General features: G+C 38.1%; 1 protein-coding gene across 1 annotated transcript; it reads left to right on the forward strand.

Annotated features, from left to right (window-relative positions):
* The first annotated feature begins 522 nt into the window (after positions 1–522).
* Positions 523–3,091, forward strand: LOC131148337 (zinc finger CCCH domain-containing protein 23-like). Its single transcript, XM_058098053.1, has 2 exons — positions 523–1,672; positions 3,024–3,091. The coding sequence occupies exons 1-2, from the start codon at positions 523–525 to the stop codon at positions 3,089–3,091; spliced, it is 1,218 nt and encodes a 405-aa protein (XP_057954036.1).
* The last annotated feature ends 18,704 nt before the right edge of the window (positions 3,092–21,795 follow it).

Raw genomic sequence — 21,795 nt, forward strand, 5'->3', positions numbered from 1 at the left:
AATTTGTAAATAACCAAAATCAGTTAAAAATATTTTGTTTCCTAATTTTGTGAATATTAATTATAGATATTTTGTTTCCAAATATTATGAATAAAGCATATTAATTGTAAAATATTTTGAATAAGTAAATTAATTATAGATATTTTATATATTAATCGTAAATATTTTGTTTCCATATTCTTTTTAAGTAAGCATATTAGCTGACAATAGTTTGTTTCCAAATTTGTTGTGAATAAACATATTAATTGGATATATTGTGTTTCCTTATATTTTGAATATATATATTAATTGTAGATATCTTGTTTTCATATTGTTTATAGCATGTGAATAAATGTGGGGATAGTAGGATTATGTTAAATTTAAATTCACACACTCTCCCCATCATACTCATATATTCCAATCATCATTGTAAAATTAAAACCCACCCATCATTACCTTTTACTAGCAGAGTTCAAAGTTCAAACCACTCTCTCTCTCTCTCTATAAAGCTTTCTCTCTCTAGAGCTTACTGGGTTTTTGTTCATGGATTCTTATGAAGCAACAAAGATAGTGTTCTCCAGGATCCAAGCTTTGGATCCAGAGAATGCTTCCAAGATAACGGGCTTCGTGCTCATCCAAGAGCACGGCGAGAAGGAGATGATAAGGTTGGCGTTTGGCCCGGAGAGCCTTCTTCACGGTCTCATCTACAAAGCCAAAGCTCACTTGGGACTTCCGTCAAACAGTTCATCGACGCCCTCCACGCCCTCTTCTCCTTCCCCCTTCAACCCCCTCTCCATCCCCAGACCCACCCCCTTGTCTCAGCACTCTCCCAGCATCAACACCACCCCCACCAACTCCTACAACCTCCCTTCGCCGCTGGCCGTCCCGGCGAACCCCCCGTCGCCGTCTTCCGCTCAGTGGCATCTCTCTGGGTTTTGCCCCAATTCTGCTTCCTCGTCGCCGTCTTACGCCGCTGTGGTTAACGGAGCCAGCAACATGTGTGGTAATGGTAGTGGTAGTAACAACAGTAACACTGTTAATAGTAGCAGTAGTACTAGTTCTTCAACTTCTTCGTTTGCGTATTGCAACAACGGTGGTGCCCAAGGTGATCTCTTCGACGAGTACAATCTTCAAGACCATCTATCGTTCCTCAACGACTCATCTTCGTCTGCGAAGAAGGTGGATTTGCTCGACGCCCAATGCGGCGGAAACAGTAACGTTTTGGGTGATCGCATGGTGCTTCCTTATGGGATTTCTACTACCAGCTGGGGAGATTCCATCAATGGCGAGAACCAAAATCATCACCTTCACAGGCGAAGCCTTTCGCTGAGCGATGCGTGCTTTGGGTCTGAGGACTCTGGTCCTGGGTTTGGGTGGAAGCCGTGCCTCTACTTTGCTCGGGGATTTTGCAAGAACGGGAATAGTTGTAAGTTCCTTCACGGCGGGTTTGGCGACTCTGTTGATTCTCCGACGGCCGTGGTCGGGTCGCCGAACAAGCTGGACGGGTTCGAGCAATGTCAAGAGATGCTGAGATCTAAGGCGGTGGCACAGCAGCAGAGACTGGCTGCTGCGTCTCAGCTCATGGCTGGTGTTTCATTTCCTTATAACAAATGCATGAATTTTCTTATGAATGACACCCAGAGATCAGCAGCAGCTGCGTTGATGATGGTGTCGCGACATCCCGGGAGCGCGAGTGCCCCGAGCGGCAAAATAAAAAATTATTTTTATTTTTAAGGAAAAGCATGGAATATCGGAGTCGCCACTAACCTTTAGTGCGGTTAGAACACATGATTACTACCCCGTTAGGGGTAGAATCGGTTTACATTACCAGAGTTAGGTTCGGGAGTTCCGTTACGTGAGGGGAAGGTACGAGCACCCTTTACACGCCCGTTCTTACGAACGGTACCTAATTAATTTGAAATTATCCCTAAGTTAATCTAATAATTCTTTAAATTACTCCTTTTTATGAATTTATAAATACATGTAAAAAAATAAATAAATAAATAAATATATACATATATATATTCCCTCAGAGCTTAGGGTACGTGAAGCCCGAAGGCTCATACCCCCCGCAATTAAATCATAGGGATAAACACACAAAAATACTTAACAAAAATACTATGAATACTAAATACTGTAATAAAATATAAATATAGAAAATAGTAAAGAAAAAAGGTATATGATAATAATAATAATGCTAATAAATGGTAAGGACAATAATAATAATAATAATAATAATAATAATAATAATAATGAATGAATGAATGAATGATGATAATAGGAGTAATACTAATAATATTAATAGTAATAATGATAAATACAATAGTGATAATAATAATAAATAATATCAATAGTAATGATAATATAATGACCATATTATAAATAGTAGTGTTACATATAACGCACATATTTTATAACACTTTCCTTAAAACAAACACACGCATCTATGAACAATTAACTAAGGAAACAAATCAAATTTAGAATTAAAATATGTAAGCTAACGAGAATGGCAAGAAAATAATTGAATTTATGGAAACAAGTTTTTGCCAAAATTAATGTGTACCTATTCAATATGGCAACCAAAAATAATACACAGCCATGAATTTACAATTATTCAACATAAAATGAATACAATAATAACCAAGACACCCCAAAACACACACAACAATGAATATATCCTAAAACCCTAAATACCAATACATAAATAATATGGACTCCCTAAAATTAGAAAGAAGAAAAATTCTTCCATAAAAGACAAATTGATATCAAATCTATATAATTTATATATAACTTAAATAAATATTGCTACAAAAAGGAAGAAATATCCTGCAAAAGAAATAAATTGATGTGAGATATATACGTATAAAAAAAAGAACAGGGACAGTTAAATATACCACAATCTATAATAATAATAATAATAACAACGTAATAAAATAAATAAATATATATATATATATATATATATATGTGCAGATTGTGTGTGTGTGTGAGTGCAACAGTATGTGCAGTGTGTGTGTGTTTACTGGGTGTGTGAGTGTGTACAGGGACTTACAGCGGGGGGTACCACCGGAGAGTTGAGGCTGGGAGCGGCGACGACAGCAAGGAAAGGTGATCGGAGCTAGGCTCGGCGACGATGAAAAACGGCGGGGCAGAGAGCTTGTGGTGGCGATGGAGGAACGGCGACGGCTGCTGGTGCTGGGGAGCTTCTCTCGGTTTCTAGCAGGACCAGCAACTGGAGAAGTGCTCGGGGCCCTAGTGGCATCGTCGTGGAGAGTCGCAAGGGGCTGGATTGGATCTGCAGGGAGCAACGGCGGCGCTGCTGCTGCTGTGTGGACGGAGGTTGATCTAGTATTGAAGCTGGTCGCGACTCACTAGATCTAGGTGAAGCTGGGAGGTTGGTGACGCCAGGGCTAGTGTGACGGTGATGAGTTTGTGGTTGTGGACTCGGTGGTTGGCCAGGTGCTGGAGTTGTGTCGGGTGTGGTTGCTGGCCGATAGCTAGAGCCGGAGTAGAAGCTGTGTTGCTGTGATGTTGTCGCCGGAGGCTGGGCGGCGCTACTGCTTCGAATACAGCAGAGAGGCTGGAAGTCGCTCACTGCCTGTGAGATGAAGATGGAGAAGTGAGGAGGGGGTCGTTGTGGGCGAGGCTGGGATGGATCGCAGGTGATGGGGTGGCCGGAGAAGAAGAAGAAGATGGTTTTTTTTTTTTTTTTGGCTCTGTGGCTTTGCTGTGCGCAGCGCCCTCTGTGGGCCTCTCCCCCCCCCCCCCCCTTGGACTCTCCGGTTGTTCCCTCTTTTATAACCTAAATCAAACCCTAAAATCCTTTTTTCTTTTTTCTTTTTTTTTTTTTCCTTTTTTTGTACTAATAATAATAATATCTAAATAATAATAATAATAATAGTAATGTAATTAATGCAAGATTTGAAAATAATAATAATAATAATAATAAAGTGATATTTAAAAATAATAATAATAATAATAATAATAATAAGAAAGTATCAACACTAATAATATATAAGATAATAGTATTAATAATAGTAATAGTAAAAATAGCATAATAATAATAATAATAATAATAATAATAATAATAATAATAATAGTAATAACAAAATAAATAAATAATAATAATAATAATAATGATAATAAAGATACTAAAAATAATAATGATAACTAAATAATAATAATAATAATAAATTACCAAAAATAATAATAGTAAAGTAATAATAATAATAATAATAAAAATAATAAGAGAGGACCCCTTGTTCTGTTTGGCTAGGGCAAAAATAGGGTGTCTACAGCTGCCCCTCTTTGTAGGTTTGGTTGCTTCAATATAACGGTAGGAACTTTCCTATGTTTTTTGGTAGCAACAAGCCTACAAAGATAAAAGACACCTATTTTAGCCAAGTCATTTAACTCCCAATGGCTTTTCAAGTTAATTAAGAATTGTTTATTTCTGCCAACCAGGGATGATCACTCGAGTGTAAGATTCTGAGTATTCAGGTGTAGAATCCTGAGTCTTTCAAAAATGGTTACTACATTAGACAATGATCAATCGGGTGTAAGATCCCGATTATTTAGGTGTAGGGTTACTTCGTTGGAGATGATCAATCAGGTGTATGATCCCGATCTATAGTTTATGGAGGGTGACTCGCACTGGGTATAGGAACACGTGCTATAGTATGAGGATGATGCGCATCGAGTGTAGGAACCCGAGCGCTGAAATATGAAGATGATGTGCATCAAGTGTAGGATCTCAAGGGCTGCCCAAATGTAGGATTCTGAGATTCTGTTGATTGTTCGAGTGTAGGATCTCGAGGACTTCTCAGATGTAGGATTCCGAGAGTCTCCTGATTGCTCGAGTGTAGGATCTCGAGGATTTCTTAGATGTAGGATTCTAAGAGTCTGTTGATTACTCGAGTGTAGGATCTCGAGAACTTCTCAGATGTAGGATTCCGAGAGTCTCCTGATTGCTCGAGTGTAGGATCTCGAGGACTTCTCAGATGTAGGATTCCGGGAGTCTCCTGATTGCTCGAGTGTAGGATCTCGAGGATTTCTTAGATGTAGGATTCTAAGAGTGTTGATTACTCAAGTGTAGGATCTCGTGGACTTCTTAGATGTAGGATTCCGAGAGTCTCCTGATTGCTCGAGTGTAGGATCTCAAGGACTTCTCAGATGTAGGATTCTGAGAGTTTTCTAATTGCTCGAGTGTAGGATCCCGAGGACTTCTCAGATGTAGGATTCCAAGAGTCTCCTGATTGCTCGAGTGTAGGATCTCGAGGATTTCTTAGATGTAGGATTCTAAGAGTCTGTTAATTGCTCGAGTGTAGGATCTCGAGGGCTTCTCAGATGTAGGATTCTGAGAGTCTATTGATTGCTCGAGTGTAGGATCTCGAGAACTTCTCAGATGTAGGATTCTGAGAGTTTGTTGATTGCTCGAGTGTAGGATCTCGAGTCAGATGTAGGATTCTGAGAGTTTGCTAATTGCTCGAGTGTAGGATCTCGAGGACTTCTCAGATGTAGGATTCTGAGTTTTGATTGCTCGAGTGTAGGATCTCGAGGACTTCTCAGATATAGGATTCCGACAATCTCCTGATTGCTTCTCAGATGTAGGATTCTGAGAGTTTTTTGATTGCTCGAGTGTAGGATCTCGAGGACTTCTTAGATGTAGGATTCTGAGAGTTTTCTGATTGCTCGAGTATAGGATCTCGAGGACTTCTCAGATGTAGGATTCTGAGAGTTTGCTAACTGCTCGAATGGGAATTTTGGACCGATGGTTAATGATGACTCAGGTGTAGAATCCCAGCTCGCAAGATGAATTTTTGAATTGATGATGAATACTTGGGTATAGGATACCGAGAGCTAGATGAATTGTCAATTTGATGATGAATGCTCAGGTATAGGATCCCGAGAGCAAGACGAAGTTTCGAATTGATGATGAATGCTTAGGTATAGGATACCGAGAGCCAGATGAAATTTTGAATTGATGATGAATGCTCGGGTATAGGATCCTGAGAGCTAGATGAATTTTGAATTGATGATGAATGCTTGGGTATAGGATCCCAAGAGTCATGCGACCTAATTTGGTCCTAAAGGCAGATGCCCCAACTTCAAAATGAATGCTAAAATTTGGACTAGGGTCGATTGCCCCAGTTTGGAAGTGAAAGACTTGAATAAGACTTGGGCCAGTTGCCCCAGTCTCAGGGTAGATGGATCGATTGGTACCTGGGCCAGTTGCCCCAACTCCTTTTTCTTCTTCTTCCTTTTCCTTTTTTTTTTTTAGATGAAACATGGATTGCTTAGACAAGGATGACAAGACGGGTGTGAATGAATGATGCTTTATGAGGATGCATGCATGCAAGGTGTTTGATATGACACCAGAACATGGGGGATATGCAGGCATGTTGCATGATATAATATGTATGCACTTTTCTGTGCAATGCATGAAATGCATGACAATGCATGAACTTTCTTTTTCCAATGTGCCTATAATCAACCGATCAACCTCTAATCTTGACTATGTTGCCTCTGACCTGGTTCCTTCGAAACTTGCCCCAGCTGAATGGATTCATAACTGATCTTGGCCCAATTTTCTTAATGGAGGTGGTCAACTCGGCTCAAATGAAACTCCATCCCAGAATCTAACAAGTTGAATGGATTTATAACAGCTTTTGGCCCTGTTTTCCTATTCATCCAACCTGATAAGAAGGTGCTTGAATAAGTTCCATTGAAACTCAAATCGAAACTTGCCCCAGATGAGTTTATCTGCCACTGATCTTGGCCTGATTGCTAGATTCTTCTTGAATAAGCAGATCTCTAAAGCCTGACATGACATTTGCCCCAGTTAAATTGACTGATTCTATGTGCATCGTATTTCCTCAACGATGACCTCCTCTATAAGAAGCACACTAGTGGTTCCGAAACTCTTTGACTATCCATCCATTGAAATGAGGAATGATTATGCAATTATGACATCAACTTGTGAAATCAAAAGGTCAACCACCCAAAAAGATGTTTTACCATGTTCCAATGCTATTACAAGAAAAATTCATACCAGTATTCAAAAGTTATATGATATTGATGTTAATTTACCAAACTGAATGACTAATCTTTTCTTCGACTGTCCCAGCTTTATCGATGGGCACCTCTCTTCTTTTGTTTCATCCTGCTGTGAAACCATTAGAAATTTCTCATATTTAAACATTGCCTTTAGTTTAGTCAAGTTCAACTCATGTTTTAATCTCAAGATGGTCTTTAAGACTCAGGACGAAACGTAAGCTGAGGGATACAGGTTTTCAGAATAAAAGGGAAACTAAGGCTCAAAAATACCACCCCAAATAATGTTTTACGCCCCCAGTTCGAGTTGAGACGCTTTGCAAGATGTTGACCGAACTTGTTATTTAAACAAGCTACCTACGTACCTTTTCAGGATCAGGTCATCACGTAATTCAGACTCGTCATTGAGTCTGACAAATCATTTGAGACAACAGTGTATACCAATCTGGTCAGGTCTTCATTTGGACCGTAATGTAGGCTGGGGGGTTATAGGTTAAAGAAGAAAAAGGTTAAATAAGGCTCAAAATTGTCAATTTTATCAAGGGTAATTTGGTCAAAGATCACATATGTAATATGTCCTTATTTCTTTCTTTCCTTTTTTTTTTTTCTTCTTTCTCTTCCCTGCATATTCTTTTTTACTGCACTTTTGCTCTTCCTTTTGTGAAGGACTTTTTAGCATTTTATTTGGACATCCTTTGGGACTGATTTCTTTTAAACTGCCCCAGTGTGGGGTGTGATCCTTTGACGGGTTAATCAATAAATGAATTTTTCATGCTCAAAAGGGCTTGCAAGAGATTTCTTCTTTGAGTTTCTTTTGGGTAGCAGAAAAATGGCCTGCCATCATTTCGATAGCCCATTGTTGTCTTATATGACTTGCCAAACGTTAGGAGACCCAACCCAGGTTAACTTTTTGGTGAACTGACTTTTAAGAAAAGACTAGTTTAACATTCAAGCTCAACTTGGTTAACAATTGATAAATCAATATTTGGTTCTTTTTAGGGATAACTGGTCGGCCAAAGATGGCCATCTATCATTTGATCAAAACATGAATAGTGAATTGACTTGAAATTCTTGGCACAGCACATATATTTTACTGAATTCCTTCGAGATTCTTTATTTCTTCACAACATCTGTCTTCATAGGGTGAGGAAAATTGTTTTATCTTCTTCTGATTCCATCTCCTATGTTTGGTTTTCAAAATTAACATCACTTTTTGGCTTATGAATATTGGTATTATTATTTTCCTTATCTTTACACGAAACATCAGCAAACAAATTTTTGGTTAACTGAACTCAAGACACAAGTGATATGAGAAAATGCATAATTCAATTTATTAATGAAAGGGAAATTGTCCGAGACAATAGTGTCGACAGACTGCCAGAAGATAGGGAATGACATCATCACATGAAACAAACTAGATAATCAAAAACTTGCCCCTTGTGTACTTTTGCTCCCTTTGGGCTCCTTATGAGAACTCTAGGATCCATAACTTGACATATTCTTTTGCCTGACCTCGGCTCCCAGTCCTTCGTACAACATATTAACCATTTCTTTCCCCGTGATTGGGTAGGGGATCACTCTGGATTCCTGGCTCCTTATCATCGAAGACCAACCAACCGGCATCCCTCAACGACTGTACCTTGTGTTTAAATGTCCAATAGCGGTCAACGGTGTGACCTGGAGAATTGGAGTGATACGCGCACTTAGCATCCGGGTCATACCATTGTGGTAGGGGGTGTCGTACGGCTACTCCAGGAATTGTTGAAATGAGCCTTCTTTCGAGCAATTGGGGGAACAATTCCGAATAGGACATGGGAATTGGTTCCACCCTATTAGGACCATATCTCTGTGTCAGAACATTTTTCTGTGTGAGTGTAGGCCCATAGGGAACAAACTGAGACCCTGTGCCTGTATGCGCTATCTGGTTAACAAGATTTCTTCTAAACCCTTGGTTATGACCTCTTTGGTATTGTCGCCCTTGAATCATATGAGTTTCATCATCCTTCTTCCTATTTGTCCATTTCTTATCCGAACCGGTTTCTCCGTCACTACTTCTGGCTTTTCCGACTTTGATGGCCGTCTCAATCCTCTCTCCGGTAGATACAATATCCATGAAGTCATGGGGGTTGCCCCTAAGAGATGCCCAAAGTAGGGATCTTTCAATGTATTCACGAATAGGGAGATAGCCTCCCTATCGTCCACCGGAGGGCTCACTTGGACGGACATGTCCCTCCATCTATATGCATATTCTCTGAATGTTTCATTAGGTTTCATTTGCATGCTTTGTAAGGTCATACGATCAGGTGCTATTTCTATCACATGACGGTACTGAGCTATAAATGAATTTGCCAAATCTTTCCAAGTACGGATTCGAGCTCGATCCTGCTGAATGTACCATCTGATAGCTGCTCCAGTAAAGCTATCTTGAAAGCAATGCATCATCAACCTCTCGTTATCGGTGTGTGCAGCCATTTTCTGGCAATAAAGGCGCAAATGGGTTCGAGGACAGTGGGTTCCATCAAATTTTTTGAAATCCGGCATCTTGAATTTTGGCGGCAGAGTGACCTTTGGCACCAGGCAAAGGTCATTAGGATCAACGGAGTCAAATGTATTATACCCTTCAATTGCTTTCAAGCGCTCCTCCAATATGTCACAACAACGTTCAGACTCAAATCTATTTATCCCCATATTAGGAGTTGCTAAGGGGGAAGTCCCCGCCATTGGAAACCCCTGTGCTGGCACAGTTGGGATAAATGGAGGCATATTTGGCATTGGATCCCCCATGACGCCCGGTGGTGGAGCTGATGTTTGTCCATGATTTAGGGTGAACCCTGGAGGATGAGTAGGGTCTATATCTGTTTCAGAATCATTTTGTACCGCTTTTCCTTTGTTCATCAACAATTCCATAATTTTGCTCATTTTTTCAATCAATTCTTCATGTCCTTGTTCTATGCCCAAGACCCTGTTTTCTAGCTGTTCGCTCATTTCTCTTGCCTTTCTTCAGGTATTGTACTGATGTGTAGTGGTCTCAATTATTGCTTTTTGCTACTCAAACGACTTCTTTCCTTGAGAGAGCTGTGGACCAAAACTTCCTTTTTAGAATTGAATGCACGATTATGTAATGCATGAATGTGTGAGTATTTAATGCATGACCATGGGATGCAATAAATGTTTGTGCATGGATGTAACTAGTGCAATTACACATACAAATAGAGATATGAACATGCATGTGACCTATCGTGCATGATTATGTGTGAAATTATGCATGAATGCATGGATGCAATGAATGTTTGTGCATGGATGTAACTAGTGCAATTACACATACAAATAGAGATATGACCATGCATGTGACCTATCGTGCATGATTATGTGTGAAATTATGCATGAATGCATGAATGCAATGTAACCTAACTAACTACTTTGTTAGCATTCTAGGAAAAGTCCCACTAATGAGAGATTTCAAGATTAAGACAATCATTGATGGGCCACAGTTTCAATTCAATTCTTCCCTCAATCATTCTTTTCCTTGATGACAGTCCACGTACCTCAGATTCTATGAAGGGTCAAATTATGATCTGAGGTTGGGGTTGACTCAGGTTAGTCAACCCACTGGATTTGTTCAATACGGGCTTGTGGACTTTAGTGTGCACTTGGGCCTCAAGTATATTAAAATATGGGCTTCAATATATTTCATGATGGGATCAGGCCCTAGTTTTAAAAGGACTTGGGCTTGAATTGCTTAGAAAATATTGGCCCGGATTTTTGGGTAATAGGGCCGAAGCCCATTTTTGGAAATCTGGGTTTGACCCTTTTTGAAAATCAGGCCTGGGCCGAGTTTTTACTTAGGAAAAGGTCGGGTCGAGTTTTGTTTTTGAAGAATCGAGCCGGAATTATTTGAAAAGGGTTGGGCCGACCCATATTTTAAAAATGCTTGGGCCAAGTTCTTCATTCTTTGAAATGATGGGCCATGGTCTCATTGTTGGGCTTTTCCAAAATACTGGCTAAGTAGTATGTATGTTTAAAATGGATGCCAAATGCATGATATAATACAAAGTCTCTCACATATATACAACATATTATACATGGAGAAAGATGTGGATCCTATCCCGACCCAGGGTAGGTATGTATATACAAGGTTTTTCATGGCTCTATCCTAATTAAGGGAAAACTATGGACAAGTACGTGTGGGTAGGCTCTAATCCCTATTGACAAAAAGGTCCCCAATTTGAAATTTCATCCTCCCCCATAGGGGTCCGGACAAAACTCGCATTGAGCGGGGTGGTTCGCGGGTCCCATCAAGCTTAAGCTACGAAGGGACAAACGCTATTACACCCCTATCTAATCTTAGCAGGTAAAGCTCGGGTATAGAGCGTGACAGTGTGTGAATTCAAACTTTAACCTAATCCCGCTATCCCCACATTTATTCACATGTTATAAACAATATGGAAACAAGATATCTACCAAAAGATAAGGAAACACAATATATGCAATTAATATGTTTATTCAAAAAAATTTGGAAACCAAAAAATAAGGAAACAAAATATTTACGATTAGTATACAAAATATCTATAATTAATATGCTTATTCCAAAATATCTACAACTAATATGCTTTATTCAGAATATTTGGAAACAAAATATCTACAATTAATATTCAAAAAAATTAGGAAACAAAATATTTTTAATTAATTAAGGTTATTTACAAATTATGGAAGTAAAATATTTACAATCAATCAAAGTTATTTACAAATTACAATATTCACAAAATAAGGAGTAATTAAAAGATTTATTAAATTTAAACTTTGGATAATTTCTAATTAATTAATGGCTCGACTCTCTAAGTTCCCAGCGGAGTCGCCAAGCTGTCGTGACATCCCGGGAGCGCGAGTGCCCCGGGCGGCGAAATAAAAAATCATTTTTATTTTTAAGGAAAAACGTGGAATATCGGAGTCGCCACTAACCTTTAGTGCGGTTAGAACACATAATTACTACCCCGTTAGGGGTAGAATCGGTCTACATTACCAGAGCTAGGCTCGGGAGTTCGGTTACGCGAGGGGAAGGTACGAGCACCCCCTACGCGCCCGTTCTTACGAATGGTACCTAATTAATTTGAAATTATCCCTAAGTTAATCTAATAATTCTTTAAATTACTCCTTTTTATGAATTTATAAATACATGTAAAAAAATAAATAAATAAATAAATATATACATATATATATTCCCTCAGAGCTTAGGGTACGTGAAGCCCGAAGGCTCATACCCCCCGCAATTAAATCATAGGGATAAACACACAAAAATACTTAACAAAAATACTATGAATACTAAATACTGTAATAAAATATAAATATAGAAAATAGTAAAAAAAAAAAAAAGGTATATGATAATAATAATAATGCTAATAAATGGTAAGGACAATAATAATAATAATAACAATAATAATAATAATAATAATAATAATGAATGAATGAATGAATGAATGATGATAATAGGAGTAATACTAATAATATTAATAGTAATAATGATAAATACAATAGTGATAATAATAATAAATAATATCAATAGTAATGATAATATAATGAACATATTATAAATAGTAGTGTTACATATAACGCACATATTTTATAACACTTTCCTTAAAACAAACACACTCATGTATGAACAATTAACTAAGGAAACAAATCAAATTTAGAATTAAAATATGTAAGCTAACGAGAATGGCAAGAAAATAATTGAATTTATGGAAACAAGTTTTTGCCAAAATTAATGTGTACCTATTCAATATGGCAACCAAAAATAATACACAGCCATGAATTTACAATTATTCAACATAAAATGAATACAATAATAACCAAGACACCCTAAAACACACACAACAATGAATATATCCTAAAACCCTAAATACCAATACAGAAATAATATGGACTCCCTAAAATTAGAAAGAAGAAAAATTCTTCCATAAAAGACAAATTGATATCAAATCTATATAATTTATATATAACTTAAATAAATATTGCTACAAAAAGGAAGAAAAATCCTGCAAAAGAAATAAATTGATGTGAGATATATACGTATAAAAAAAAGAACAGGGACAGTTAAATATACCACAATCTATAATAATAATAATAATAACAACGTAATAAAATAAATAAATAAATAAATATATATATATATATATGTGCAGATTGTGTGTGTGTGTGAGTGCAACAGTATGTGCAGTGTGTGTGTGTTTACTGGGTGTGTGAGTGTGTACAGGGACTTACAGCGGGGGGTACCACCGGAGAGTTGAGGCTGGGAGCGGCGACGACAGCAAGGAAAGGTGATCGGAGCTAGGCTCGGCGACGATGAAAAACGGCGGGGCAGAGAGCTTGTGGCGGCGATGGAGGAACGGCGACGGCTGCTGGTGCTGGGGAGCTTCTCTCGGTTTCTAGCAGGACCAGCAACTAGAGAAGTGCTCGGGGCCCTAGTGGTGTCGTCGTGGAGAGTTGCAAGGGGCTGGACTGGATTTGCGGGGAGCAACGGCGGCGCTGCTCCTGCTGTGTGTGTCGCGGCGTCCCGTGAGCGGGTGTGCCCCGAGCGGCGAAATTAAAATCAATTTTTTGTATTTTCATGGAAAAATCATGGAAAGGTCGGAGTCGCCACTAACCTTTAGTGCGGTTAGAACACATGATTACTACCCCGTTAGGGGTAGAATCGGTCTACATTACCAGAGTTGGGGTCGGGAGTTCGGTTACGCGAGGGGAAGGTACGAGCACCCCCTACGCGCCCGTTCTTACGAACGGTACCTAATTAATCCGAAATTATCCCTAAGTTAATCTAATAATTCTTTAAATTACTCCTTCTTATGAATTTATAAATACACATAAAAAAATAAATAAAAATAAATACAATATATACATATATATATATATATATATATATATATATATATTCCCTCAGAGCTTAGGCTACGTGATGCCCAAAGGCTCATACCCCCGCAATAAAATCATAGGGATTAAAATCGAAAGTACTTAACAACTAAAATATAGTAATACTAAAATAACAACAAGCTAATACAAATACTAAAAATAACATGATCGAATATACGTATACTTTAAAATAGAATATAGTAAAAATAATAATAATGCTAATGATGATGATAATTACAATAATATTAATAATAATGTACAAGTAGTATACTTATATTTCTAATATTAATACACGAACAATATAATAATATTACCAATAATCATGTACAAAAGGGTATAATTTTACAGCTAACCCAACACCGATAATACTAATAATAATATGCAAACAACGGATTGCTCATACTAGTATAATCGATGTGATAATAGTACTGATGTAATCGATGTAGTAATAATATTGATAATAATATCTAATGAATACAGTAATGTTACTAATAGTGATATACAATCAGCGTAATAATAATCTTACTAATAATGATATACAAGCGATAGGAAAGTTTTAAACTATGAACACACATGAATACTAACACCAAAAATATGAACTTGGAGATTAAAATTTTTAAGAACAAATATTATAAATTCCATGATGATACAATAATAACAACCAACAACCTAAACATAAAGATCCACCATTAAAATACTATCGACAACAATAAATTTACAATAAAAATATTTAATATGTCCATCTAATGTAACCAAGATTTGACCTTTAAACACTGAAACTCCCAACAAGAATTTGCATCAATAATAATAAATTAATTAGTATAAAATACCAACCACAACAATAAAAATATTTAATATGTCAAGATAATGTAACAAAGCTTCGACCTTTAGACACCGAAACAAACTCCCAACAAAAATCCTGTAACACTAATAATAAATTAATTAGTATCCCAACAAAAATATAATCATAGTTGCATCTAAGAAAGTATTTAGAAAATAAAAATCCATGATATTAAAAAAAAATATAAAAAGAGAAAAAGAACCCGCATGTGTGTGTGTGTGTGTATGGGTTAAGGGAACTCACCGGGAGGATGGCTGGAGATACCGTGTGGATGTCCGGTGAGTAGCCATGGAAGAGCCGGAGAGCCTATAGTGAGGAGTGGGTGCTCGGCTCTTCTGCGAAGAGCCGAGAGGAGCAGCAGGCGATGCCTTGGCTTGCTGAATGAGGGTGGCCGGGGCTGTGTTTTGCTGCTGGAGTTGGAAGGCCCGCCGCGTGTTGCAGTGAGGTGATGCTGAAGGGCGACGACGGTGACGGTGGAGAAGGCTGCCGGAATTGCTGGTTGCTGCCGGAATTGCTGGTTGTTGCAGGAGCTTGGCTGGTGCGGTGGTGGCGTGGTTCAGCTGGTCTGCTGTGAAGCAGCTGCTGCGGATCTGTGGCTGTAGATAAATTCTGCAGAGGCTGAGCGAGGTTGGATGGTGAGTGACGAGAGAGACAGAGAGATGAGGGAGGAAGAAGAAGATGGTTAGGGTTTTTTTTTTTTTGGTTGGTTTCTTGGTCTGCGCTGCGCCCCCCCTGTGTGGGCGTGAAGATGAGAAGAAGAAGGAGCCCTTTTTTTTTTTTTTTTTTTTTTTCAATTTTTTGATTTGGCTCTTCTCCCGTGTGTGCTGTGCGCAGCCTCTCCTATTGGCTGTGAGCTGTGCCCTTTTCTTATAAAAAAAAAATTTGAAAAACAAACCCTAAAAAAAAATTCCTTTTTCAGTTTTTGGTATTTTTCTTTTTTTGGAAATAATATATACTACTATTATGGTTATAAGGAAATAATAATAATAATAATAATAATAATAATAATAATAATAATAATAATAATAATAATAATAATAATAATAATAAGTATAGCAAAATAATAATAATAGCAAAATAGTAATAACAAAAATACATAAATAAATAATAATAGTATAAAAAATAATAATGATAGCAAAATAATAATAATAGTAATAACAAATAAATAAATAAATAAATAAATAAATAATATAAAAATAATAATAATAAATACTAAAAATGTCAAAAATAATAATAACGAAAATAAATAATGATAATAATAATAATAATAATAACAGGATAAATAAATAATAGTAATAATAATAATGATAATAAAGGTAAAAATACTAATACTAATAATAAATAAATAATAAATAATAATAATAGTAATAGTAATAATATTATTCCTAAAGATAAAAGTACTAATAATAATAATAATAATAATAATAATTAAAAATAATATTAATAATAATGAAAATAATAATAATAATAATAATAATAATAATAATAAGACTAATTAATAATAATAATAATAATAATATGGATAAATGAAATAATAAAAATACTACTAATAATAATTAAATAATAATAATAATAATAATAATAATTAAATAATAATAATAATAATAATAATAATAATAATAGTAATAAATATATTGGGCCAGGGTAAAAATGGGGTGTCTACAGCTGCCCCTCTTTGTAGGCTTAGTTGCTTCAATGTAACGGTAGGAACTCTCCTACGTTTTTTGTAGTAACAAGCCTGCAAAAATAAAAGACACTTATTTTAGCCAGGCCACGTAACTGTCTGGGCTTTTCAATCAGGTATTGTTTGCTTTTGCCAATCAGGGATAATTTGCACCGAATGTAAGAATCCAAACGCCAAAGTATGTGAGAATGACTTGCACTGGGTTTGAAAACCCGAGCGCCAAAGCACATGAGAATGACTTGCACTAGGTTTGAGAACCCGAGCGCCAAAGTACAATGAGAATGACTTGCACTGGGTTTGAGAATCCGAGCGCCAAAGTACATGAGAATGACTAGCACTGGGTTTGAGAACCCCAGCGCCAAAGTACATGAGAATGACTTGCACTGGGTTTGAGAACCCGAGCGCCAAAGCACATGAGAATGACTTGCACTGGGTTTGAGAACCCGAGCGCCAAAGCACATGAGAATGACTTGCACTGGGTTTGAGAAGCCGAGCGCCAAAGCACATGAGAATGACTTGCACTGGGTTTGAGAACCCGAGCGCCAAAGTACAATGATGGCTTGCTTCGAATGTAAGAATCCGAGCCGTAGGGACACGATGATCCAGCCATGGGACACAATGATGGCTTGCTTCAAATGTAAGAATCCGAGCCGTAGGGACACGATGATCCAGCCATGGGACAGTGATGGCTTGCTTCGAATGTAAGAATCCGAGCCGTAGGGACATGATGATCCAGCCATGGGACACAACGATGGCTTGCTTCGAATGTAAGAATCCGAGCCGTAGGGACACGATGATCCAGCCATGGGAAATGATGATGGCTTGCTTCGAATGTAAGAATTCGAGCCGTAGGGACACGATGATCCAGCCATCTCAACCAGTAACAAGGTGTGAATGCAAAGTCGGGAAAGTTGTTACTCTATTTGGAAAATGCACTTGGGGTAAAAATCCGAATGTCAGCAAATGAAACCCCTATCTTTGGGAATTGTTACCCCAGTTCAAAGTAAATCAACGTGTGTCTGGGGTCAACTTGCCCTAGTTTTCCAAGTAAATCAATGTGTGCTTGGAGTCAGTTACTCCAATACAACTGAAATCTCTCCATCAAGGATGTCAAATAATCATTTGAAAGCTCAAGACAAGTGTGAAAGGTGCTCTATTGCTGCTTGTGATGCTAGAATGCAATGATATGCTGCTATATGTATGCATGTTGCTAACTTGTGATTATATGTATGCATTTTTATTTTTTATTTTTGTGATGCTAAAATATGAAATGCATAAGATGTATGGTAATGCGTGAAATGCATGACAATGCATGAGATGCATGGTAATACATGAAATGCATGGCAATGCATGAGATGTGTGGTAATGTGTGAAATATAGGGTAATGCATGAAATGCATGGCGATGCATAAGACGTATGATAATGCGTGAAATGCATGACAATGCATAAGATATATGGTAATGTATGAAATGTAGGTATGACGATGCATAAGATGTATGGTAATGCGAGAAATGCAGGGCAATGCATAAGATGTATTACCATACATGAAGTGTAGGTAATGCATGCAATGGATGACAATGCATGCATGAAATGCATGACAATGCATGAGATGTATGGTAATGCAAGGAATGCATGGAAACGCATGAAATCTTAGGTGATGCATGAAATACATGACAATGCATGAGATGTATGGTAATACATGGAATGCATGGCAATATATGAATTTTAGGTAATGCATGAAATGTATGACGATGCGTGAAATTCAGGGTAATGCATGACATGTATGACAATGCGTGAAACTTGGGGTAATGCATGACAATGCATGAATCTTTTCTCCCAATGACCTCATCTTTGGTCTCTACATGAGATTCGCCACATTTGAATGGATTTGTAACCGATCTTAGTTTAATCTTCTTTATTCATCCGGTCATGAAAGTGATTGACTCAACTCAAAAATCACAAAATCTTCCCCAGTTGAATGGACCTACAGCTGATCTTGACTCTGATTTCCTATTCCAATCCGATAAGAAAGTGCTTGAATGGGACCCAGTTAAATTCATCTGCCACCGATCTTGAATCTATTGTTGGATTTCTTTTGAACTTGATATAACATTTGCTCCAGTTTGACTGCTCTTTCTCCACAAGGATCTTCTTTATAGAAATTTCTGGTGATTCTGAAACTCTTTGACTATCCATCCTCTTTTAATGCTCTAAAGAATAAGAAGGGTTCCTTTTTTTTTTTCTTTTTTCATTTTTTCATTTTTTTTTTATAAGGAACAAGGAATGATTATGCAACTATGACATCAACTCGCTAAATCAAAAGGCCATCTGCACTAAATAAATGTTTGACCATGTTTCAATGCTATCGTAGGGGAAAATTCATGCCAGTATTCAAAAGTCATGTAACGTTGATTTCCCAGCCTAGATGACTGTTCCTTCTCTTCAACTGCCCCAGTTTCATCAACTCATGCTTTGATCTCAAGATGGTCTTTAAAACTTGGGACGAAACGTAGGCTTAGGGATGTAGGATTTCAGAATAAAAGGGAAACTAAGGCTCAAAAATACCACCCCAAATAATGTTTTATGCCCCCAGTTCGAGTTGAGGCGCTTTTGCAAGATGTTGACCGAACTTGTTATTTAAACAAGCTGCCTACGTACCTTTTCAAGATCAGGTCAATACGTAGTTCAGACTCAGTATTGAGTCTGACAAATTATTAGAGACAACAATGTATACCAATCTGGTCAGGACTTTTATTTGGGCCGTAATGTAGGCTAAGGGTATAGGTTGACGAAGAAAGGAGTTACATAAGGCTCAAAATCATCAATTTCATCAAGGGTAATTTGGTCAAAGATCACATATGTAGTAAGTCCTTTATTCTCTTTCTTCTTCCTTCTGCTTTTCTTTTTTCTTTCCCTTTTAATCTCTTTTTCCTTCTTTTACTACAACTTTCACTTTTTCTTTTATAAAGGAATCTTGACTTCATTTTCATTTGAACTTCAATTGGGACCAATCTTTTAAAAACTGCCCCAGTGTGGGGTGTGATCCTTTGACGGGTTAATCAAGGAATGAATTTTTCAAGCTCAAAAGGGTTGTCAAGGGATTTCTTCTTTTACTTTCTTTTGGATAGCAGAAAAATGGCCTGCCATCATTTTGGTAATGACTATTGTCTCAAACGATTTGCCAAACATTAAGGGACCCAAACCCAAGTTGGATTTTTGGTGATCTGACTTTTAAGAAAAAGCTGGTTTAACATTCAGGCTCAATTTGGTTAACAAATGGTAAATCATTGTTTGGGTTCTTTTTAAGGATAACTGGTCGGCCAAAGAAGGCCATCCATCATTTGATCAAAACATGAGTGATTAATTGATAGGAAATTATCAGAACAGTGCAGCCACTTCGTTGAATTCCTTGGAAAGTAAACAAAAAAACTTCTTCATAACATCTGAATTCAAAGATTGTTTCATCCTTTATCATCTCTTTCTAGCTCATGAACACTGGCAATATTACTTTCCCTATTCGGCATGAAACATAAGCAAACAGAATTTGGCAATTGGACTTATGATGCAAGTGAGATAACTAAATGCATAATTCATTTTATTGAATATAGAAAATATTCCGAGACATAGGCGTCCACGGATTACAAAAAGCAGATAACACTGGAAAACGAAAAAACATTAATTGAAAAGGACTAGATAGTCAAAAGTTCGGTACTCCATCATTTCAGCCTCGGTGGATAACGACTGAAACCATTGATTTGGGAACCTCCTGGATATGTCAACCACTTCCTTCCTCGTGTTTGGGCAAAGGATTCCCCTGGACTCCTGGTTGCTTGTCATCAAAAGCTAACCATCCTGCATCTCTTAACGATTGCACCTTATGCTTGAAAGCCCAACAACGGTCAATGGTATGGCCGGGAGAGTTAGCATGGTACTCACAACGAACCCCAGGATCATACCACTGTGGAGGAGGGTTCGCAACGGGCATTCCAGGGATTGCAGATACCATCCCCCTTTCCCGTAGCTGAGGAAATAATTCGGCATATGTCATAGGAATAGGGTCCACCCTTCGGAAGTTTCTGGTCACAAACCTATCTTGCGTTTGCTGGTTCGGTGGACTAGAGTGAACAATCTGGGGCCTTGTGCCTGTATGCGTCGTTTGATTTACCATGGGCTCAAAACCAAAGTTTTTCTTGGGCCATTGGTTCCCACCTCTAGTGTACTGATTCTTCCAATTAAACTGCCCCTGTATCATTTGCGCCTCTTCCTCTTTCTTCCTATTAGTCCACATTTTGCCTAAACCAGTTTCTGTGCCGCTATCCTTGACTAGGACTACCTTGATATCGCCTTCAATTCTTCCTCCCGCAGCCACAATATCCATAAAATCATGGGGAGTTGCTCCCCGAAGGTGCATACGGTAGGGGTCCTTTAGTGTGCTCACGAACAAGGAGATAGCCTCTCGGTCACTCACCGGGGGGTCCACTTGGATCGACATATCCCTCCACCTATAAGCATATTCTCTGAATGTTTCGGTGGATTTCTTCTCCATCTCTTGTAGAGTCATGCGATCAGGCGCCATTTCCGTCACATGGCGGTAGTGAGTAACAAAGGCGTTGGCCAAGTCCTTCCAAGTGCGGACCCGAGCCTTATCTTGCTGAATGTACCAACGGATGGCGGACCCGGTCAAACTGCTTTGAAAGCAATGCATCATTAGTTTTTCATCGTCTGAGTACGCGGCCATTGCTTGGCAGTACATCACTAAATGTGTTCGAGGGCACCGAGTCCCGTCAAACTTTTCAAAGTCTAGCATTTTGAACTTTGGCGGCAAGGTGACTTTCGACACCAAGCAAAGGTCATTTGGATTAACTGAATCGAAAGTATTAGAACCTTCCATTGCTTTTAAGCGTTCTTCTAATACTTCACAGCGACGCTCAGCCTCAGATTTGCTTATTCCCATATCAGATGGTACTAATGGAGGAGTTCCTACCACTGGGAACCCCTGTGCTGGCATAGCAGGGATGAAAGGAGGCATATTTGGCGGTGGACCCCCCATAACGCCAGGTGGCGGAATTGATGTTTGTCCATGATCTGGGGTGAATCCTGGGGGATGAGCGGGGTCCATATCTACTTCGGGATCAACATGCACTGCCTTTCCCTTGTTCATCAATAACTCTAGAACCTTACTTATCTTGTCATTTATCTCTTCTTGTCCTTGTTCTAGACCCAGGACTCTATTTTCCAATTGTTCGCTCATTTTTCTCGCTTTTCGCCTCGTATTGTACTGATGCGTGGTGGTCTCAATTATTGCTTTATATTACTCAAACCACCTCTTCAATTA

The sequence above is a fragment of the Malania oleifera genome, chromosome 2, assembly GCF_029873635.1.
Source record: "Malania oleifera isolate guangnan ecotype guangnan chromosome 2, ASM2987363v1, whole genome shotgun sequence".
NCBI lineage: Eukaryota > Viridiplantae > Streptophyta > Magnoliopsida > Santalales > Ximeniaceae > Malania > Malania oleifera.